The 22,466-nt window shown below is 49.7% G+C and overlaps 8 protein-coding genes across 8 annotated transcripts; 4 read left to right on the top strand and 4 right to left on the bottom strand.

The window, feature by feature from the left end:
- Positions 1-79: 79 nt before the first annotated feature.
- PFLUO_LOCUS4880 (uncharacterized protein) lies at positions 80-625 on the bottom strand (the record flags this gene model as incomplete). Its single annotated transcript, XM_073782274.1, has 1 exon — positions 80-625. One exon carries the CDS (start codon positions 623-625, stop codon positions 80-82), a length of 546 nt encoding a protein of 181 aa, XP_073638946.1.
- A 718-nt stretch (positions 626-1,343) lies between these two features.
- Positions 1,344-2,718, top strand: PFLUO_LOCUS4879 (uncharacterized protein; the record flags this gene model as incomplete). The annotated part of the gene is made up of 3 exons (XM_073782273.1): positions 1,344-1,421; positions 1,501-2,025; positions 2,104-2,718. 3 exons carry the CDS (start codon positions 1,344-1,346, stop codon positions 2,716-2,718), a joined length of 1,218 nt encoding a protein of 405 aa, XP_073638945.1.
- Positions 2,719-3,915: 1,197 nt separating this feature from the next.
- PFLUO_LOCUS4878 (uncharacterized protein) lies at positions 3,916-4,401 on the bottom strand (the record flags this gene model as incomplete). The annotated part of the gene is made up of 1 exon (XM_073782272.1): positions 3,916-4,401. One exon carries the CDS (start codon positions 4,399-4,401, stop codon positions 3,916-3,918), a length of 486 nt encoding a protein of 161 aa, XP_073638944.1.
- A 5,169-nt stretch (positions 4,402-9,570) lies between these two features.
- PFLUO_LOCUS4877 (uncharacterized protein) lies at positions 9,571-10,439 on the top strand (the record flags this gene model as incomplete). Its single annotated transcript, XM_073782271.1, has 2 exons — positions 9,571-9,682; positions 9,736-10,439. 2 exons carry the CDS (start codon positions 9,571-9,573, stop codon positions 10,437-10,439), a joined length of 816 nt encoding a protein of 271 aa, XP_073638943.1.
- A 338-nt stretch (positions 10,440-10,777) lies between these two features.
- PFLUO_LOCUS4876 (uncharacterized protein) lies at positions 10,778-11,284 on the bottom strand (the record flags this gene model as incomplete). The annotated part of the gene is made up of 1 exon (XM_073782270.1): positions 10,778-11,284. The coding sequence occupies one exon, from the start codon at positions 11,282-11,284 to the stop codon at positions 10,778-10,780; it is 507 nt and encodes a 168-aa protein (XP_073638942.1).
- An 842-nt stretch (positions 11,285-12,126) lies between these two features.
- PFLUO_LOCUS4875 (uncharacterized protein) lies at positions 12,127-13,632 on the bottom strand (the record flags this gene model as incomplete). Its single annotated transcript, XM_073782269.1, has 1 exon — positions 12,127-13,632. The coding sequence occupies one exon, from the start codon at positions 13,630-13,632 to the stop codon at positions 12,127-12,129; it is 1,506 nt and encodes a 501-aa protein (XP_073638941.1).
- A 1,799-nt stretch (positions 13,633-15,431) lies between these two features.
- On the top strand, positions 15,432-18,702 carry PFLUO_LOCUS4874 (Serine/threonine-protein kinase; the record flags this gene model as incomplete). The annotated part of the gene is made up of 3 exons (XM_073782268.1): positions 15,432-16,040; positions 16,101-16,728; positions 16,790-18,702. The coding sequence occupies 3 exons, from the start codon at positions 15,432-15,434 to the stop codon at positions 18,700-18,702; spliced, it is 3,150 nt and encodes a 1,049-aa protein (XP_073638940.1).
- A 1,514-nt stretch (positions 18,703-20,216) lies between these two features.
- Positions 20,217-21,927, top strand: PFLUO_LOCUS4873 (uncharacterized protein; the record flags this gene model as incomplete). The annotated part of the gene is made up of 3 exons (XM_073782267.1): positions 20,217-20,306; positions 20,514-21,405; positions 21,455-21,927. 3 exons carry the CDS (start codon positions 20,217-20,219, stop codon positions 21,925-21,927), a joined length of 1,455 nt encoding a protein of 484 aa, XP_073638939.1.
- Positions 21,928-22,466: the final 539 nt, after the last annotated feature.

Raw genomic sequence — 22,466 nt, 5'->3', positions numbered from 1 at the left:
GGACGCACAGATGCGTTAGCGATGGTGTTTATTGATGTCTTCTATTCCAAACACAAGACTTGCGTATCACTGTATCAATCTAATTGCTCAAAGGATTCTCTTTGGAGTCCATCAGAATAAAAATCATCCGCGCCCACTCCGTACTACTCGCATTTTTCCAGCTATGATTCGTCCCTCGCTGAATGACAACGTCTCCTCGGTGTAAAAGCCTCTCCTCTCCAGAGTCAAGCTTAGCAAGAACTGCTCCCTCGATCAAAATGCCATAGTCGAGACTTTTGGTCCTATGGGTAGGCGACAGAGAGCTCGGCGGAATATCAAGATATCGAAGAATTGTTCCGTTGGGATTATAGACGCCTGGCCGATTGATCAAGGAATCTTCGTAGACACCAATATCGGCACCCTTCTCTAGCGTGGTTGGGAACTCGTTTGTTGCGTAGCCAAGGGACGACTTAGCGTACGCGCCGTTGGCCCCTTCAAATGGAAGATCTTGCAGGTCTTTGAACATAAGATCATCCGCGATACGCTTAGTGAAGATGGCTTTACCATGCCCATCGTGATCCGTGACGTAACGTTTGATGACCGGAAGGCCATGGGGCAAAGTACTTGGTTGTTTTGTCGCCGACATTGGGAGATGATTGGGAAAGATAGTTCTGACTTAGTTAAGAGATAAATGACAATACCGTTGCAAGCCAGTAGTAGATGAATTGCTAGTCTGATACCGGGTCTTGTACTTAAGCAATCTGAGCTATTGCCGTAGATTCTGACCTATTCAACTTATAGTGTCGGAGTGCCTCAAATTTTTGGGAACTTAGAAGCCCCAAGTGCTAGGACGGTCCCGCTGTGGTCCCGCCGCAGTCCTACTGTGGTCCTACCGTGGTCCCGCCGCGGGACGTCTGCATTTTGTTTCCTAGCGCCTCATCGCATTAACCTAGTCAAGCGAGTTTATGACGTAAGTCTTTCCCACCATCATAGGGCCGAGCTAAAGTTAATCCTGCTACTTTAGCTTTTCTATTAACGCTCCGGGTATATCGGATCCCGCAAGTCCGAAATACGCGCCTCCCCCGGGGCCCGGCCTACGGCTCACTCGGTCCCGTCTGACGACAAAGAAATGTCCCGCCTGTTGCCCCCAGTCCCCATGGGGTTGGAAATCAAAGATTGCGGGGGATCCGATGACCCCAGAATGGCTAAGACCGGGTTCCCTTGCTCTGGACGTACAATCAGTTGTACGCCCGATCTTACAAAAGGCCGGATTACCTCGCTTAACGCTGAGCGTCTGTCCGGACTGGGATACTGCCTCCTCCTGCCAACAAACCAGAGCACCCCGTAAACACACGGCCGTCACTATGTCATTCGTTGTTTTGATCACCTCCGCCACCGCTACTCGACTCCTTGCCACGGCTGTCATCATCGGTCTTATTTACGTGAGTAAAGCTCAAGATGTGCATGTTGCGCCTGCCCGGGGTCTAGATAAGGATTATATGATGCTGATATGACGTGAAGGTTCTGTACATCGCCATTCTTGGTCCACTGCATGATATTCCTGGGCCATGGCACACAAAATTCACCATATTTGGGCTCAAATACAAGACTCTCACTGGGAAACGCTGTTTCTGGGTCCATGAGCTTCACCTGAAGTACGGCCCTGTTGTTCGAATCTCGCCAAACGAGGTTGACGTGTCCGACTATGACGCATTCCGGGAAATCCACCGCATCGGCAATGGCTTTCTCAAGTCAAACTGGTACACGCTGTTTACTCCCGGAATCGAGGACAATATATTCGCCATGACAGACACTCACAAGCATGCCGCCCCCAGACGGCTGCTTGCGAGGCCATTTAGCAAGTCTTCGCTTCTCGAGCACTTCCAGCCCCTGGTTAAAGATCGAGCACAGTTGGCTGTATCCAAAATCAAAGAAGACGCCTTGACAGGGAACTGCGATATGTTCAAGTGGTGGACGCTCATGACCACGGATGTCATAGCAGAAGTCGCTTTTGGAGAGAGAACTAGCCTTCTGGAGGCTGGCACGGTAAGATAGAAGCCTCGCCTGGGACAATTTCGGTTTCACTGTTGAGTTTTTCGCTCCATGGGCTGACCACTGCTACAGAAAACCCAGTACATCGATGATCTTGATAAAATGATACAGGCTTCAGGCATTCGGGCCGAAGGCCCTGTGATATATTATCTCCTGCGTCTGGCTGGGTCGAGACTGATGGCGGAGTCCGACGCCATCATATCACGCGTTCGGACCTATGGTCTCACAGCAGCAAGGAGGGCTAAAAAAGCAGGGTTGCATCCGCACAATGCCATCAATGGCATGATCCAAGCCAGTGACGCCAAAGACAGCCACCTCACCGACTCAACTCTCGGGTCTCAAGCCTCAGCTCTCATCATAGCCGGCTCGGGCACGACCGCGGTAACTCTTACGTATGCGGTGTGGGCTATCCTCTCCAGACCCTCAATGCGAAGCAGGCTGGAGGCAGAATTGGGCCATCTTGATGACGATTACGATGATCTGGCGCTCGAGAAATTGCCATACCTCAACGCTGTCGTCGACGAAACGCTGAGATTGTACGGAGCAGCTCCCGGAGCACTCCCACGGATAGTTCCTTCGAAAGGACTTAGGGTTCAAGACTTTTTTATTCAGCCTCAGACTACAGTCACAACCCAGGCCTACAGCATGCACAGAGACCCCCAGTATTTTCGGGACCCAGAGACGTAATAATGCCCCATTCACTACGCCATGTTTTTCACGTCTCCCATAATCTCCCATAAACATCCAAGGCTAACCCGGACTGATCCATAGGTACAATCCAGATCGCTTCTTACCTGATGGGCTTTCTACGATGCAAAAACATGTTTTCACGCCATTTGGTAGCGGCTCACGCACATGTCTTGGTATGCATCTTGCATATATAGAGCTTCGACATGGCATCGCCGAATTCTTTCGTCGTTGCCAGGACCTGGTGCTTTCTGGGTTGACCACACCGGAGTCTATGGAGATGGAAAACTTTTTCCTGATTGGGCCCAAGAGCAAATGCTGTATTCTCACCAGCAGAGCTCCGTCGAACCCAAAAGAGCAAGCTCTATAAACGGAAAACCCCACAACAAACATGGATGCAAGATTAAGAAATGCCTTAAACGCCAAGCCTGCTGGGCTTGAGGGTTGTACAAGAAAATGTTTTCGCCTTGGAGGAGTACGTGTGCTCTAATTGCCCAGACTAACTTGGATCATGGCTTTCCTTTCATGAGGCCATTGCGCTTCTAGGCAACCTGTACATCTCATATCTCTGGTACGAGATTCCCAGGTCCAAGCAAAGCATGTGCAAAAGTGATTATTGGAAATGCCAATGCTTTTGGACACTCTTGAAATTTCACAGCTTAGAGAGCTACTCTCATTTAAGATTGTTTGACTTGACTCGACTCTAGTAAAAGTCCTTTCATCAAGTTGTTGTACGACACCAAAGATCAGACCCGGAACCCTAATCTCAAGTAAATCAAGAGCAGCTTCCGCATCATTGACGCATCTGATCGCCTCGAACAGCGACGTATAGTGGTTTTTGATGTCAGCAGCACTATCGCCTGAGGATGTCGCCATGTTTTAATCTGGGCCAGGGAAATAAAGAAAAACCTGTTGTGTCCTAAACAATTCCCTAGAATACCACTGTCTCTATCCGCCCCGCACCCTATTCTGCGAACGGCTCAAGGTAATGGGCGGAGTGAGCTGGAGTGTGATAGTGGCCGGCGTCCCCGGTGACGCACCCATGTTAAAGCAATTACAGTTTGGATTCGACCTCAGGTTAGAGGCGTATATAAACCTTTAAGAGAGTACAGAAGTTCAATGTTATGATGGAGAACGGTTCTTTTCTGTTCAGCCTTAATCTTATTTTCCCGAGTCAGGAGCTTTTGTAACAGACAATCAAATACCTAACATGGCGGTCAAGCCATCATCCAGTTCCCCAAGATCCGCCAAAAATTCAAGATCAGAGTTTGTCCAATGCTGCTGATTCGAAGCATACTGGCCCTCAGGGAGTAGATTTGACTGTGGAGCCGTATCTGTATCGGCGTTTCCCATGTCGTCTCCGCCGAACCACTGTCGCCTACGGGGCTGCTGAATCGAGCCATCAGCTGAGCGAATATAGTTGATGTTACTAGCATTCTCGCCGACTACTTGGGATAGGGCCACAGAACCTGCAGAGGCTGTAAAAGTTAGGGGGATCTGTGACTGGATGGTGTCGCGCAGCGACAAAAACGGACTGTACTGACTTAGGGTAGTGCAGACTTTTTGGAGTCTTTCCAGGGTCTTGTGAAGCCTGCTTGCAGTTTTCATCCCTTGACCAAGACACTGGATAGCGTCGGCGGCTGTGTGCAACTTTGCCATCATCTCGCTCACGGAGCATGGCATCGCGAAATGAGCAAAGAATGGCCGGCCGCTTATCTTGATCATAAAGCAACCAAACACGACGAGTGCGGCATTGAAGGCTTTACGTTATCGTACAATCAACTCGGTGCTTCCGTGAACAGGAGATCTGTAGGAGCTTACTATAGTAGGCAGAGAACCACCATGCACCTAATAGAGATGGGACAGTTTTTGCGATCGCAACGGAATTAATGACTCGGATCGCGGACCGGAGGCAGATTCGAAGACTCCCCGCGCTGAAATCGCAAAGAAGCTCGTTCTTTTCGTCATCGTCGAGCTCATTGCAAGGCCCGCCGGAGCTATTGGGTGTAAGAAGAAGTCCGAGAAGCCGATTTAGCACCGGTCGATGGATTAGGACTCGCGTATAGTGATGACGCACAGTTGTCACTAAGCTGAGACGATCGAATGTTTGATCCGTGGTTTCAGAGTTGGAACTAGATATGTCGTCAATAGCCACAGGCGTCCGCTTCAAGCAGTCAGGGAGCTGCTCTGCCCAAGTATCCAGCTGTCGTTCCAAAGTTACAATATTTTGCAACGTGGCATGCAGCGGCATTGTATACTCGGCTGCCAGATTCTGGCCATATAAGCATGACACGATATCGCCATGTATACGTGCCATTCCACTGGTTCAATGTCCGGGATCAGCCGAGACGAATAATAAACGAAAGGGGAATATTCGTCTTACATGGCTGCAACAAAGAACGACGCAGTAGAGGGAACCTTTTCCTCATCCCCTCCACGCCCAGTTTGGTCAGAACGCAAACTATCCAGGTCCCTCTCAACTGGGGATGGCAATTTGATGAACTCGTTTGGAATGGCCGGCGGTCGTCCAAACGTTATGCTCAAGTGCCTTTGTTATTGTCAGGACGATAAGATCGGCCACGTTCGGGCTCAAACGAACCTGTCTAGAATAACACAGCCAAACCATATCCGCTTTCGAACCTCCTCCTCTAATGGGGGCAAACTGCCAGTCCTTGGGCTGCAGTGAAGTCCCAGGTGGATAGCATGCGCCACGGCAGATCCGTGTAAATGCCATGTTAGATCAGAACGCTGGGTGCCCTGGCAATATTGGCTCATCAAAAGAAGAGTTTGAACTAACACGCGTCATTAGCCACAGATTAAATTGGTTGGCGTAGAGTATTGTCAAGCTGCTGGGTTTTTGGATCGCACGCACCAGTCTGGATATTAGTACACTTCAAATTGGGATCACCACAAAGAGCCTGAGCTCTCTCGAAAAATATTTGTGACTTAGTGGCATTTGTCTCTGGAGACAGGTCTGGTCTAGCATTCAGGTAGACGGCGAAGGCAAAGATCATGTTGATAAGTGACAACCAGTCCCGATTGACACCCGTAAATCCCCTCCTCTTCACCGCATAATAGGTCCGCAGGATCTCCTGTTCATCAATCCACGGACACATCATACCTGTATCAAGGAAGAATAGCCGAATGAGATCAACAACGCATTCCTCGGGTGGCAGAGCGTAGATGTGAGCAGGCGGCAGATTTGAAGGAGACTTTGCGAAGCCCTTCATCAGCGGCGATGTGGCGCGCGATACTAGGGGCTGGCTATGAGCATGACTCGTGTTGAATAGCTGCAGGTTGTCCCTAATAACGGACGTGGTAGCTCGCGATATGTGGCGAAGGAAAGAGACGTTGGAAGAAGGACCTGGAACATGTTCTGCGAGTCAACCAAAGGCAACAAATAGAATCGAAACGAAGGAAATGTAGGAAATTTTACCGAAGAAGCGCAATTTCTGCTCCTCTGGGCTGGTGATGGCTGCCATGCCATCAACAAAGTCCTCGGCAGTATCCTGGACTACTTCTTCGTCTTCGGCGATCACGGCCACTTCTTGGTCAGTAGCAGACAAAAGAGAGGGGCCGCCGATGGTAGCAGCTGAGCCATTTTTTGGTTGGGAAAGTGAGCCGATCAGTCTTTCGAGTGATTCGAGGCGATCCCCATAGTTTGCCTGGAGTCTAGTGGTAGGTTCCGACGCATCAGCCTTCCGTTACGTCCACGAAGCAAGCCCGTACGAGCGGCCAGCTAACGGTGCAAGGACTTACGGCCTTCGCCGATGTCCTCCGGCTGGGTGCTGGTAGACACAATCAAAGCCTAGGTCGTGGCACACACCACACGAGGGCTTCTGCCCATCACACTGAACGGGTTTCGTGCTGTCAGTGGCTTTTAACTACATGGAAGAATGGCGACCGTATCAATTACCCTAGACTTGCGACTCCTGCATGAGGTGCAGGCGAGAGCCACCCGCTTACGCTTGTGCGCAGAAGCCGAGGGCGAAGCAGAATTGTCGTTCAGTGAGCTAGTTTCGGCCGCACGCTCCTGGTCTGGTCCCGCCGGCCTGCGCTTTGTGCCGGCCGCGGAAGTGGTAGCCGTTGTAGCCGTAGTGTTGTATGATCTCGTCACGGGCTCGGCTGAACCTGCGTACTCACCTAAATAAATGCTAGCGAGTGTAGTGCGCTGCATATTGGAACATAGGTATTGCTTGGTGTCGGGAGATCGGAAGGCAGAGACCGGAGACGGGTATAGGGGACGGGGATACGGCACTGGAGCCGGAAGGATAGGTGGATAGATGCGTCGGGTGTTACGCCCTATATCTATCCATACTATGATTTCTACGGGCTCTGTATTACTGTACTAGTGGGCGTCCTTTCGGACTTGCGGGACCCGATATACCCGGAGCGTTAATAGAAAAGCTAACTTAGCAGGATTAGTTTTGGCTCGGCCCTATGGTGGCGGGAATGACCGTATCATAGACTCGCGTGACTAGGTTAATGCAATGAGGCGCTAGGAAGCTAAAGGCTAATATCCCACAGTATCCCACAGTAGGACTATGGCGGGAAAGGGCTTCTAAGCCCAAAAATTTTGAGGCAGTCCGATACCATAAGGTGAATAGGTTAGAATGAATACCGTAGTGAATCTACGATAATAGCTCAGATTGCTTAACTACAAGACCTAGTATTAGACTGGCAATTTATCTATACGCTTGCAATAGTCTTATTGTTTCGCCTTACTAGACCTATGTGTCGAGTATTGTCATAGAACCTTCGTGCGAAGTCCTGATATTGTTATTCAGCTGAAGCTTTGACTACTGACCGCCTTTCGTTCTGCCATGTTTTCCTACCTATGTTTTCCCCACTGAGCACTTAGTGAGTCTACTGTAAAAGTGGGTGGAAACAAGTCACGTGATGTTTAATGACTAATATTCTGGTAAATAACTTAGGACGCTTAAAACAGCGTCAAAAGCAGCCCTTTTTCGGCGCCCAATTTACCGTCACGTAGCGTTGGGGTGTAAACTTGGTAATCTCCAAACCCAGAAAATCAACCGAATATACCTTGCATTGTTGTATGACTCAGTAGATATAAATTGAATTGCGCGTCTGATTGAAATTATTTGAGTATTTCAGGGGGGTATGTGATATCACCATTTTTGCAGAGGCTCGCGCCATCGGCCGTCGACCGCGGCAGTGTTGCTCTCCTCGCTTCAACATCTGCACTTAGGGTTTCCGCTCACATAACTCCTGTAGTTATCTGCTGGTCTCAATTTTGAAGAGTAGTGGTTTTCTGATATTCCCAAGCCAATATGAGGTCCAGGATCCCGAACTTCTCCGCGATCCTTGAATGTTGGAAAATGACACCACGAACAGAACCCTTCCATCCCTTGCCAAGAGTTGACGCGATTGAGGCGGAATTTTAGCCATGGCCAATTTTCAATGCAGCCGAGCTATTGGCCCGGCGGTAAACCGGACGACGCTGTGGGCGGGCCCTTAGACACTGTCTTGCTCACCAGATTAGGTCATGTCTCATATGATCACTCTTGAATGATTCGTCTCTCGTGGCGCAATTGTCCATATCGGCCAAAAATGGAAAGCTTCTGATGATGAAATCGCCTGGGAATGTTGCAAACCCACACAGAGAAAGGACTCTCCGGTGTGTTGAGAGAGAGCAGTAAGTTCAAAATCTTGCTAAAGTGAATATAAAAAAGTTTGAGAACCAGTAGATTCTAGTGTAATGTGATGTATACAAGACCTAAACGTGTGAATGTTTGGATGCTCACTTAGATGGGTTGGATCTAGCGGAGTCTTCGGAGATGAGGCTCCACGAACACGTCGCCCTCCGCTCAGCAGGGCCGACTGGAGATAAATTCAGCGCGGCAAGGGAGTTCCCCCGTACTGTCCATTCCTCTTGGCCTTGGGGTCTTTTTATGCACTCTGGCTCGTGTGCGTTCGCCGATCCACTGGCGGCCTACTTATTTCTACTATTTGACGGACCCAATGATTCTCCCTTCTTGACTCTCTCATGTTTCTCCTTCCTTTTATTTATTTTTTCTTTCCTGTTTGGTGTCCGCAAGCTGCCTGATGATATTGATGAGCCTTGAGGCTCTGTATAATTCTGCCACAGATTGTGGACCCAAAGTCACTCACTTAACCTTTCCTATTTCTTATTCACTTCATCATGGACTATATGAAGCCTAAACACCTTTATGAACGTCTTTTGGACAATATTCCTTGGAAATCAGGAAATCCGTCAGTAAAAGGGGATCCCAGAAAGAGCGTTAAATGGATTGACGTATGTGAGGACTCTTGCCTCCGCAGCAAATTTGAGTACTGACGAAATCATCCCAGGGTTTGCGAGGAATTGCATCTTTTCTAGTCATTCTCACCCATCTTGCCCGAGCTTGGGACTACGATCTTTTTTCTCCCCGCGATAACGAACGTGCTACGCCTCGTATCCTCCAATTACCTGTTTTGCGAATTCCCTGGCAAGGCCGTATTGGTGTCACTATATTCGCATTTTTGACTGGCTATGTGTGCGCGCTTAAGCCCATTAAGCAGTCTCGAAATGGAGATCAGTTGGGCTCCTTTATTTCCATCGCAAAGAGTGCATTCCGCCGACCACCACGTCTTATCCTTCCCGCCACAATTGCATTGATCATTTCCTGGGTAATGGCGCAGTTCGGTGCATTCGTTGTTGCCAACCGATCAGATTGCTGGTGGTGTCGCTATGCAGCCCCAGATCTGGCTCCTAGATTTTGGGAAGAGATTCTCCGGCTATTCAAGAATTTCCTCAGTACCTGGACGACGGGGTATATGGCCTATGACGACCATCAATGGGCGTTACTGCCACTGCTCCTTACATCAATGTTGGTTTATATACTACTGTGCGCGACCATGTTCGTCAAGTTCCGCTGGCGTCTGTTGATCTACGTGGCAATGTTTCTATATTTCCACCAAGATGCATCCAAGGATATTGGTTTGTTCTCTATCACTGAATTTTTGTGAGCCTTTAGACTAACTCCATAACAGAGACGTTCCAGATGCAGGGCGTCTATGGCATGTTTCTCAGCGACCTGTCATACGAGAAAACCTTCCAACAGTTTGTTGCAGATCACAAATGGTGCCGTCTAATTGTAGCCGCAATCCTAGCCTTCTCTGGTCTGTTCATCTGCAGCTATCCAGGCGAACACCCGGAGTGGATGGGCTGGTCAGATATCATGTTCAGAGCGGCACAGTATATATTCCCACCAGAGGTCAACATCGGCAAGCGGTATACAGCGGCGGGCATTGACCTGATCATTTTTGCCATCTATATTTCCCCCTCGACAAAGGAATTCCTTTCGAGCAGTCTCCTCCTCTGGTTTGGAAAACAGAGTTTCGCCGTTTACCTGGTCCACGGAACCCTTCTGCGCACGGTACTGTGCTGGATGTTGTATGGAATCACTGGCCAGCCCTGGGACGGAAATATTGTTGACGAGCATGGGAAGCCAATCTACGGCGAGGATGGCGAGCCTTTACACCCGCACTGGATTCCACTTCGGAAGCCGTGGGTTGTAGCACTCTGTATGCCACTATGGATTGGGCTGGTGTATATATGTGCGTCTCTGTGGACAACATATGTGGACCCGTTCTGTGCAAGGTTGACACAGAAGTTGGAGAAGTTAATGTTTGAGGAGATTGACGAGCCACCTCCATCATTGCCTTTGACCAACATCCCGATGACCACTACCTAGGCTCCATTGTTGATAACTGTGATGATACTACTATAATATTGTGTAACATGGTCTGATTCATACCGTCATTTGGGTTGTATGTTTTTGCATTTACTGTTACCCTCCTTTTTTGCATATTGAGTGATTTGTTTAGCCTCGCATTGCCCAATGATACCTTTTTTTCCCTCCGAAATTTTCATTATAAGATCCAATTATTGCGATAAGATTGGATTTCGCTTTTTCAAGGACTGATAGAGGTAAAAATTCTAGAATGAGTACTCTTTTGTTTTTTCTATTGTTTTAAAAGATGTTAGAGGATTCGTCCTCATGGGGAAAATATGTGAATCATCAAATGCTTCTCAAAGTACTTCATCTCCAATGTTCCACAGGATTTCCTTGTATAGTCCAATCAACCAGTCCCGGTTAATGGCGATGTCTGAGCCTGGTGAAAGAGATGTCTCCACAGGGGTTGTTGTCTTTCGGTCTGAGCGAAGAGAAATTTCGCTTTCACAATTTCTGAGTCGTGGTTTTTCAGTAATCATTGAGTACAGCTGTCGAACCATGCCATCTTTCCCGAATAAGGTGCTGATAGATCGTGGACGCACCACCGCTTGAGGTTCCGAAGTGGTATCGTACAGGGTGCGGATTAGCTCCGAGAAAGCAACACCGAGATACACGGAGCAAGCAACAACAAGACCAAGCCAGAACGCATTGTGGGACCGCAGGACATGTCTGGACAATTCCACATACATTTTCCTGACGCCAGACCAGGTTGAATCAATCCTGGCCCAGCGGTGCATGGGTGCAGACGAGAGCGATTTCCACCGCTTGGAAGTTTGAGGTTGATCTTTGAATCGTTTGTTCATCTCGTGTGATAGTAATCTCAAAGCAGGACTGTAAGTTGTAGAGTTGATCCGTGACGCCGTGCTGGTAAATTCGTGGATCGCCGCCACGATTGCAGTATCACAGCAGCAAAGCTCGAGGACACACCATGGCCGCTGGAGAATCATGAGGAGAGTTTGCATAGCATTGTCGTGTCCGATAACACAGTGTTTGGTAGATCTTGCGGCATTGATCAGGAACCATGGTAGACCGTCCCGCGGATGTGGGCGACCTTGGCGTTGTGGACATGATAACGACCTCAGGCCCACGGAAGAATTCTGATCTAGTGTAATCCTCACAGGAAGCACATTAGACACGGCAAGCGCGGATGCTTTAAGATCTGCATAGAGCTTGGCATCCTCTTCGATGCTTCTCCAGTCCGGAGGCCATGCGACAACGGAATATATTGCGAACGAGTCCCCAAAAGCGACACCGCCTCCTACATCGTACGAAGCGCATATCTGAGCAGCATTTTTGCTGATTTCAAGGTGGGTTCCGCTCATGGGTTCTCTTGGTCATGGAAATCAACATGGCTGTTGGTCATCGCCCGCTTACCGGCGTTGGGGGGAACGAGATCCCGCGCAGTCACGTGGACCAAGAGAGACAATCCGACAAAAAGCACTTTTGCCTCTCTTTCTTTCTTTAAAGAAACATAATAGAATAGACATCGGGTTTGTTGTTAGTTATACTAAGCTTTGGCGTATTTTCTTATCGGGAATTGACGTACGGAACGGATACTGACGCTGAAGTGTTGACAATCTGGAGCAATAATTTGATAATTTAACTTATTTTGTATATGAAAAGTGCACTTAATTGAGTATTCATGCTAATCATCCAAATCCGAAGGCAATAGTGGCATGTCCAAGGCCTCCTTCATCTCCCTGACTATACGTCTTGCCAAGCGTCGTGGGAAACCAACCGCGTTGTTTTCGAACTCGGCGAACATTTTTTCGAAGGCCGAGTTCCTCCAGCTGCTTGATGGAAATTCTTGTTCGTCGTCCATGGGCACATTGCCCAAAACCCTCTCCAAGATCTGGATTTGTGCATCTTTCGACTCCGTCTTCTTCTCAGCTTCAGCCTGCTCAGCTTTCTGTATCTCACTGATTTGAAATAGAAGGGTCTGCATTCGCTGAAATACTGGCATGTCGGGGAGTAGACCGAGTTGGATCCAATTTAGTCCCGTCAGCCGACAGCTGGGGTCGATTTTGAGGGTCAATCTGATGATTGCTTGACTCCGAGACTCGTTCCCCACGACTTTGACTACGTTTATTGGGCCGTGGGCAATCTTTTGGAGACTCCTCGCAATTCTGGTGGCCACCACTTCAGCAACTGACGAGTAGGCCAAAACTCCCAAGAATGCCAGCTGCATGAAGCTGCGCATGTTCACCATACACGCCACAGATGCGATGCCAGACAATGTCCCCGACAAAACGAAAAGCAAATGGAGGCAGTCTTTAGACCACTTTTGGTCATACTCCCAGGTTGACCGTGCCCATTCCTCCAGTTTGTCCTGTGGTCCCTTGAAGACGACGGTCCCACCCTCTTCCCGTTCGTAGACGGCATATCGGATGGTAGAGTCCTCTCTGATCTTTGGCTTGTGGATCTTGACCATGCTGGTGAGAGAGATAAACACCGATGACATCCAGTGGAATCCATACAAGAAGAACAGCGTGAAGGCCCAAATGTCCGCGAGCAGGAGGCCGCACACCATGCCGGCCATGAGCATGGCACCGTTCACCAGACCGATCAGATCCAGCAGCAGATTATAGGCCCACCACCACATGGTGCCGAGGGATTTTCGAATTTGGTCTTTCCTCTTTCTAATATCTTCGTGCATGGCATCCACGTAGACCACGGCGAAATCATTACCGGGAAAACTCGAAGTAGGAAACGAGATCGCGTCACCGAGCCAGACATTACTCAGATTCACAGGCAGTTGGCGAAACACATTGCCCGAGATATCTGACCGGACGGAAATCATAGTCGTGTCTTTGGCACACATTTTTATCGCAGGATGGATCCCGCTCAGCGTCGCGGTGAGGCTCTCCATTAGCATCTGCATCGGAGGCAACGTGCCCCCGATCATTGTCATATGGGGCCAGGTAAACAGGCCCCGGTCATACTGAGTGTATAACCGAGCAGCACTCTTATCGGCTCGGGGGTTGTAGAGCACTGCCGCAACACCAAGAGGATCAAAGGCGACCTGGTCATCTTTCTTGTTCAGGGTCGCACTCGGGGCGGAGGACGACCAGGGAAGGGCCGCCTGGGTCCGAGTGACCCCAGCGAGGAGAAAGAAGCATATTCTCTGAAAGGACAAGCTGAATGATTGCATGGAGGAAGGTTAGAGAACCATCAACTATGAGAACGGGGAGTAGGGAAATCACAGCACCATTTTGTGGTTGTGCTGACGGGCCGAGGCGCTAGTTTTAGCGTGGATCCACGGTTTGCTCATTCCCGTCATTGATTTGTTTGACCCAGTATTTGCTTTTTTTTGCAAGATGTACATATTTCGGAATTCTTATAAAAAAAGTACAATTATAGTAGAGTAGTAGCTCATTATTCACCGACATTTTTGCCGATGGGATCGGGCCCCCATCCCTTTCGTTCCCCGCACCACATACAGCTGCAGGTGTACTCAACCCTATATTTGGGCTCGATATATTTCCTCGCTTACTCCCAATTCTACTCGTCAATATGGGCATAGCTAAAGCGGGTCCAACTATGATTATTGGACAGTGATCCTTGAACTTCCATCTCTACTTCACTTGGTTCAAAATGACAACACGAGGATTTCTGTCTTTGAAAAAAGACGACCGCATTCTATCGCATCAGTCGGCTGCTAAAAATCCGAACAATATTGTGCAAGCGGAATACGAAGATCTATTCTCTATATGGTTTTACTTGGTATATTTGAAAGAGTACATCACTAGAAGTTTGGTAGGTATTCTGTTGATACCATGCAGCGACTCAAGGCTTCTGATCACAGTCGCCGGGCAAATAAGCCACATGTGTGTTTCCCTCAAAAAAAAAAAAAAAAAAAAAAAAGAATGGCATTTGTAAGCCTTGCTGGTATTGAATAGCCAATTGCTTGGATAGACTAGGTACTCGAACCGATTCGACGGGTACGTACACTCCGCCATTGCTCTAGTGGTAATATATCGGACAGCTCAAGTGGCAGTTGTATAATTCTCTCTAGATCAACAAGGCGTTGTTGAGAATGGGAAGTGCAAGAAATCAGATGAGAAAAGGAGTATGTAATTGTAGCTGGAGGCTTAGCGCGATCGAAAGAAATGGCTGAAATAATAGCCCAGTCACATTCCAAGCTGTAATAGTCAGAACTAATCAGTAGTGGTGTGGCTGGCTGCAATTGGCCACTAGAAATAATCTAGCCATGTTGATTCCCGCCTGGAATGATCGATCAACATTGTATAGTTCGGCTGGATATTTTTAGCACCTTCCACGTGATTGTGACCTTTCCTTTCTGGGCCAATACGGGGTGATGACACTTCTGACAGATAAAGAGCCGTGTAGTTAGTTCATGGGGGCGGGATGGGAGAGCAGCCTAGTGTCATCCGTATTATCTTTCACTAGCTAGTGCCTAGTATATGTTCACTCCAGAATGCCTGTTCGTGGATGACGTCGGTGGTCTTGACTCGACACCTTGGCGCCGCGTGTAGTAGGCAGAACATTTGAAGTAGATGGTCTGAATCAGGAAATCATGATGGTTGGTACAGTTCACTTTTTCATTGACTATGAACTAACTAACATTAATATAATCCAGCAGGTGGCCATCTAATGCAGCCAGTCCAGAACCCAATCGACTTGGGTACCAAGTTCCGCCCCCGTTCTGTGGTACCTCTGGCACTCCACATCTTAACTTACTCCCCTACCTTCCTCTTTCTCTCCCTCCCTCTCTTCACCTTCACCCCAAACACTCTCACACCCGCTTGCTTCCTTCCTCTCGCCCTCTTCACATTCCTTTCATCGGACTACACATTCCGATTCTCTCCTTGAGTGAGCCCCGGCGACTGGCCCGTGCATGGGGCGGATCCCTGTTTCCTTGTCAGCGCCTGCCTGCCTCCCCGCTCCCTTTACCTTTGACCGACTCTTGTCCTCCTCCCACCGATCGTGATGTCGGCCCCGGCGCCTGCTTCGTCGTCGCCAGTCGTTCGCAGCCAATCTACTTCGACTCGTCCCTCTCATCGTCCACCTACCTCAGACGCGCCTCAACGCACTCGCAGCGTGGCAGTCCGACCGACCTCATCCTCCCAGCCCCCTCCACAGCAACCCCATTACTCCCACACCAAAGCTCCCTCTTATGACCGTCGCCCTCCTTCAAATTACGCTGCCGTCGATAGTATAGCTCGACGGGACTTCGAGGTGTCCAATGTCGGCCGGATGCCCTCTCGTCGTGAAGCGTCGGCGGAGCGGTCTCAAGAGCGCCCATCCACTGCTTCTCGGAGTGACTCCACTAGAAGACATCACCAAAGGAACGCTTCTGCCCAGGGTCATCAACGAGAGAGTGTCGACATGGCACCTGCCACGGCCACCACTGCGCCCGACCGTGCGGCGGACCCCTCACAGTCTGCGACCGGGGCACTCCCGCCCACCGCCTCCACGCAGCCTAGGCGTCGTACCACCATCACCACGCCTACGGGCCAGTGGGCCTTGGGGAAAACGATAGGTGCAGGAAGTATGGGCAAGGTCAAGTTGGCTAAAAATATGGAGACTGGGGAACAGGTAATCAGATAATGGTCCGATTCCGCTGATTAAGAAATAAGTAACTGATTTCAATTGCAGGTTGCGATCAAGATCGTCCCCCGACTCTCGACCGAAGAGCACCGCAGTAGCCGTGACACAGAGCGAGCAGATCGCTCAAAGGAGATCCGAACAGCTCGAGAAGCTGCCATTGTTAGCCTTGTGAATCACCCATACATCTGTGGGATGCGCGACGTGGTGCGGACCACTTACCACTGGTACATGCTGTTTGAATATGTCAACGGCGGGCAGATGCTGGACTACATCATCTCCCATGGTAAACTGAAGGAAAAGCAGGCACGCAAGTTCGCGCGCCAGATTGCCAGTGCATTGGATTATTCCCACCGCAACAGCATTGTTCACCGGGATTTGAAGATTGAGAACATCCTGATCAGCAAGACGGGGGATATCAAAATCATTGATTTCGGACTGAGCAACCTCTTCTCCCCCAAAGGCCTCCTGAAGACATTTTGTGGCAGTCTTTATTTTGCTGCTCCAGAGCTCCTCCAGGCAAAACAATACACGGGTCCTGAAGTAGATGTTTGGAGCTTTGGGATTGTTCTCTACGTTCTAGTCTGCGGGAAGGTGCCCTTTGATGATCAAAGCATGCCCCAGCTTCATGCCAAGATCAAGAAAGGCGTTGTGGAATACCCTCCAGGGCTCACAACAGGTATGTCCTTTACCGTATATCCTTTTTGGTTGTTGACACAGTTGCTAATTCTTCTCTGCAGAGTGTCGCCACATAATTTCTCGCATGCTAGTCACTGATCCCAAGCAGCGTGCTAGCTTGTCAGAGATCCTGAATCATCCGTGGATGAACAAGGGTTTCAACACTCTCCCAGAGAATTATCTCCCCCATCGCGAACCGTTGCAGCTTCCCTTGGACCCAGAGATCATCGAGAGAATGACAGGCTTTGATTTTGGCCCTCCAGAGTACATCACAAGCCAACTGACCAAGGTCCTGGAGTCGGAGGACTATCAACATGCTGTGAGGGTGAGCGCGCGCGAAGCACCAGCGTCCAACACCACCGAGAAAAAACGTGGAGTGTTCGATTTCTACAAGCGACGGAATTCTGCTGCCAGCCGTGACACACTTTCTGCACCTTCTGCCGAGGCTGTCCAGTTGGGCAATGACCCACTGAACGCCTACAGCCCTTTGGTTTCTATCTATCACCTTGTGAAAGAGAAGCTTGATCGTGAACGATCCGAGGCCCGCCCTGGTGCCTTCGCCCTTGACCAGCCCCCGAGCGATCTTCCACTGCCAGACGTCCCAGCGGCCGCCCACACCAACCAGTACCAACTGCCAGGAGAGAAGGACACTAGCCAACGATCTCGCCCTCGAGCCAGAACCCACGGCGAGGAGGATGTCACGGAGGGCATAAAAAATCTGCACACTTCTTCGCCATCTGGCCAGGCAGTACAACAAGACACTCCGGCCAAAAGAGCGGGTACTGCTGCTGGAATTTTGAGACGATTCAGCACACGCAGGACCAAAGATCGCAGTCGCGACGCCGAGCGGGAACGCATCAGCACTCCAAACACTCCCACCCTCAATGTTCAGCCACCCGCCGACTCTGCATCCCCGATGCATCGTGGGTTCAGTATGCGGAAATCCCGGCGTCCTGACACCAGCTCTATTCCCTCTGGGGGAAGCCAGCCCCAACATCAAGATCTTCTCACAGCCCCAGGATCAGCCGAGCGGTCCTCGCGGTCAGCCAAGTTCCTTGAACGATCTACCAGCGTCAATTCGGCGGACTATCGATCCCGGAGAGCCGCGCGTCGGAGTGACGCTGACGCCTTGGACGTGGCGGCAGATCACCAACCACCTTCAACTAGTGGCTCTGACCAAAACAACCAGAAAGACCAGTCTGGCGCAAGACCTGGTGGACGTACTCACACGACACGGACAATGTCACTGGGCCATGCTCGCCGAGAGAGCATTCAGGCCCGGCGAGCACGGCGGGAAGCCGCCCGAGAGGCCAATGTCCCGGAGGAGACCGATGCTGATATTTCTGGCGCGGGCACAGCCCTCCAAAGCGCCAATGACGGGGAAGATCTGTCGAAGCCGGTGTACCTCAAGGGTCTCTTTAGTGTTTCAACCACCAGCAGCAAGCCCTTACCCGTCATTCGAGCCGACATCATTCGTGTTCTGAACCAGCTATCCGTGGATTATCATGAGGTCAAGGGAGGGTTCAGCTGTCGCCACGCCCCCAGTATCGATCTTGAAAAGGTGGTGGATAACAGTCCACCCAGTCCCGACCGACAGGGTCAGGTCCCGCATCGCCGTCGGATTAGTTTCGGTGGTTTGCTTGGCCACGATGAGCGAGAGGAACCTCGCAGTGGATATTCGAAGCCACAGCGCCGAAGCCAGGGTCCGCCGGACCAAAGTTTTACGACGAATTCTGATCAATCCGATGAATTCTTGGCCCGGAACCAATCGCAGTCAACTGGCGAGCGAGTGGTTGGCGAGACCACCACTCGAGTGCAGAGCGACACCGGCGAAAACATGATTCTGCGTTTCGACATCCTTATTGTGAAGGTCCCTCTCTTTTCGCTGCACGGCATTCAGTTCAAGAAGGTCGCAGGTGGCATGTGGCAGTACCGAGAGATGGCCAAGAAGATTCTGGATGCCCTACGATTGTAGTCCGGCTTCCTTGGATTGATTTGAGAAGAGCATAGATTTCTCTATTGAATGATTATGTGGTTACCTTTTTTTTCTTTCTGTTTTTCGCTTTTGCCCTGTTTTTTCCACCCATCAACGACGCATCCGCATGAGCATCTTCCATCATTGTCTTGTTATTATTACATGCGCATCGTGGTGGCCCTCAAAGATCAAAGAGCCATCAATTCCCCTCCATCCCATTCCCATTGTCTTTCTGTTTTTGAAACCGCATCCTCCCCTTCCTTCCCCTTCCACGGTCTGGCTCATCCATCCCCAACACCCATCGTTCGTTTAGACAAGTGCTTCAATCTTCCATGGTGTATGATAGAACTCAGCGAAGACGCACTCGTGGATGCGCCCAGATTTTGATTGTTTTCGGTATCTATCTGCCTTCCCCTGCGAGTGATTGTTATGCGGGCAGAGAAAGGCGTTGTATATGTTTCTGTGGGACAAATCGATATGATTCTTATGGAATTAAAAACACATCCGTAGATCAAGTCATGTTTGCGTATAGAATAATCTAGGAAGCGGACCTTAACGCAAGTGTGCTTATGATCTCAAACTGCGCGATGTCGTTAGCATGGCTGAACATACGCTTTTTGCAATCATGTTAGGCGGTGCGGTTGGCCAGTTCGTTGGCGAACTTTGTGCAACCCGCCCACAACCCGCCCAACACATTGATAAATCGCCACGACCTATAGCCATTTTTCTATTCCCACTGAACTAGAAGTCAACTGGTCAAGCAAACATATAGACATATAGCCCCTGATTGGTCCCAAAGCGATTCCGAATGTCATAATAAATGCACCTAATCTGTTATAGAGCCTTTAGTACCCCTAATAATGCTGATCGGCCCTTTAGACATTTGGGTAATGTGGGAACCCGATGGGCGCAGGAATCCGCGTTTTAGGGGCGTTAGTTGCAAACACTATTAACCGCCAACCAGCCCCTTAAAACCAGAATTGACCGCAACACGCCACAGGTCGCCCAATAGTCGTCGCACTACCTTCGATGCTTCACTTCTTTTATTGTTAGGTCAGACATAGACTAAATAACTCTAAAGCTTCTAAAACAATACAAAACACCAAAAGTAAGACCTACGTGTCTCTAGAGACACTTATAATCCTGATAGGTGTGGCTATGATAAGTCAGCTAGAATGCCGTTAAAGCGGCAGATTCTTCCCTGCCCACCAATTCTTTGACCGACCTGCTCTTTGACCAACCTACTGTAGGCGTGCGTTCCTCTCCTTCCTCCGCCACCCTCCACCGCCCACTCCCCTATCTGTCTTCCTTCTCCCAACTAAGACAACGCGAGGCTATTCAACTTTGTCTCCTTTCCAACCTCACCGTCGCCTCCTATTTCAGCCCTGCTTCTCTCCCTTTATTCTCATCTCTTGGTCAGTCTTTGATTAGGTCACTAGCCACTCGGTCCTTTGTTCCTATCGCCCGCTCTTTTCTTATCGCACCCGTCGTGGCTCTACTATCTTCCCGTCGCTATGGCGCCGCCAGGCAGGGGCCGGCGCCCAAGCCGCCAATATGAGGCTATCATCGACTTGACGGCAGAGGACGATCAGGAGAACAGGATGGTAAGTAAACCAACTAGACCCGCTTCTTACTTTTCCCCCGGCAGCCCTCTTCCGTCCGCAAACTTGCATAGACGTATGATCGTCTTCGGCTCCTTCAGGTACAACCTTTTAAAGTTGTCGCTGTGTGGCCTGATCTGCGTTTAACTTTGAATATCTGTCCCACACACTGCCTTCTTTGTCGTCAACACTACTAACTGACTACACTAGTTTCCAGCCAAGATTGCTCATTTCATCACTACGATTCCGCAGAAACGGAAGACAACAGAAACCTACAGATCGCGTAATCCACGCGCGCGATCGTCTTCTCAGGATCCTCTCAACGCAGGCAGCGGCAAGCAGAGCACTGACCAAAGCGCCAACCAATTCTCTCGACAGCCCTCTCGGCAGCCTGACCCGTCTACGAATTCTTTCAGCGTGGTGATTCCACGACCTTCTCCTAATCTTCAAAGACAGATCGAGGCAAGCGAACAGGCTTTCTCTTTGCCCCTTGGGGTTACCACAAACTTCGTCGAGGTCTTCACTCCTAATCACTTTGAGACAATGGCTAGCCATCGCAAGTACTCGCTCCCTCGGCGTTCAATATCTCGCTTTGAGACCCCTCTAGCGATCGGTAATTCCCTTATGGCAAGTGGCATACAAACTCTGCTGGATACTACTGTCAATTCCGCAAATGAAACTCGCAAGACGTTGCAGTTCAAACTAAACTGCATTAAGGGACCGCCTGTCTCCTACGACGTCGATGACCCTAAGATCATTCGAAGCCTTGCATCCGACTTTGAGTTCATTAACGAGTACAAGCTGCACAAAGAAGTTGAACCTACCCCGCAAGAGTTTCTCTGTGGCTGCAGCTGTGATCCAATTTGCTCTAACAAGTGCGCCTGTCTGTATAAGGACGAAGTTACTAGCGAGACGATCATTCCCTATACCGATGAGGGCCTTCTGACTTCCGATTTCCTCGAACGCAAGGTCATGATCTCCGAATGTAGCTCGCAGTGTGAATGCAGTTCTTCTCCTTCGGAAGAAAAGTGTTGGAACCATGTCGTTCAGGAGGGCCGTACCATCAGCCTAGTGATTTTCCATACTGGCATCCGTGGTTTCGGTAAGTCTACCTACTCAACGCCCATCTACCTACGTACTGAATCCTATAGGCCTTCGCTCTCCTAACCCTATTCGCAAGGGACAGTTCATCGATCGATACCTAGGCGAAGTCATTACCAAAGAGAAGGCAGGCATTCGCGAGGATGGGTCGGAGAAGGACCAGTCCTACTTGTTCAGCCTTGATTGGTCCGGCGAGTGCAAGTACGTGGTGGATGCCCAGAAGTTCGGCACTATCACCCGCTTCATGAACCATTCTTGCAACCCTAATTGCAAACTGATTCCTGTGTCGACGGTGCAAGGCGACAATCACTTCCTGTACGACCTGGCGTTCTTCGCGCTTCGCGATATCCCGGCCGACACCGAGCTTACCTTTGACTACAACCCGGAGGCTGAAATGCTCGAAATGATCGATCCTGATGCTGTCAAGTGTCTCTGTGGGGAGGAGAACTGCCGCAAACAGCTTTGGCCCAACAAGCGGAAGGGCACACAAGTAATCGATCGGCATCGTCGACATCATTATTGAAGATCCCTCGGCTTCATTCATCGATCATCTCCTACATCCTATTCGACAAATACCTTGCATTGCGTCCCACATTTCCATCCCATCCACTTTTGTGTGTTTAATTAGCGAGCGACACTTGGAGAGTTTCCCCTCCCTGTTGTGATTCCCCATTAATGTTTTTCCATAATTTTATCCCACAACTTCCCCATCATGTACGAATAACAAGGCGGCATTTACTGGTGTTTTCAGAAGGAAGGACTTTCAGGGTTTCCCTCCCTTGAGCTGGTGTTGGTGATGTCTGATTATTCCAATTGCACCTAGCCAGCAATAAATGTGTTCATAGTTCAGCAGATTTATGTAAATTAGTAGTAGATCCAAGGGACAGAGGCCTAATTTGATGAGTTTTGACTCTACTACACTAACAGCCCGACTTAAGGCTTCTGAAGATTAAGATATTATTTATGCCCTAGACTAAAAGGATATACAGCCATCCCGAGTTCCTAAAATACACTACCCAAACTCCACAACTCCATACAAATGCAACACAACACAACAACATA

The sequence above is a fragment of the Penicillium psychrofluorescens genome, assembly GCF_964197705.1.
Source record: "Penicillium psychrofluorescens genome assembly, chromosome: 3".
In the NCBI taxonomy this organism is placed as follows: domain Eukaryota; kingdom Fungi; phylum Ascomycota; class Eurotiomycetes; order Eurotiales; family Aspergillaceae; genus Penicillium; species Penicillium psychrofluorescens.
Note: the sequence above shows the minus strand (reverse complement) of the source record. Positions and strands in the feature narration are given on the sequence as shown.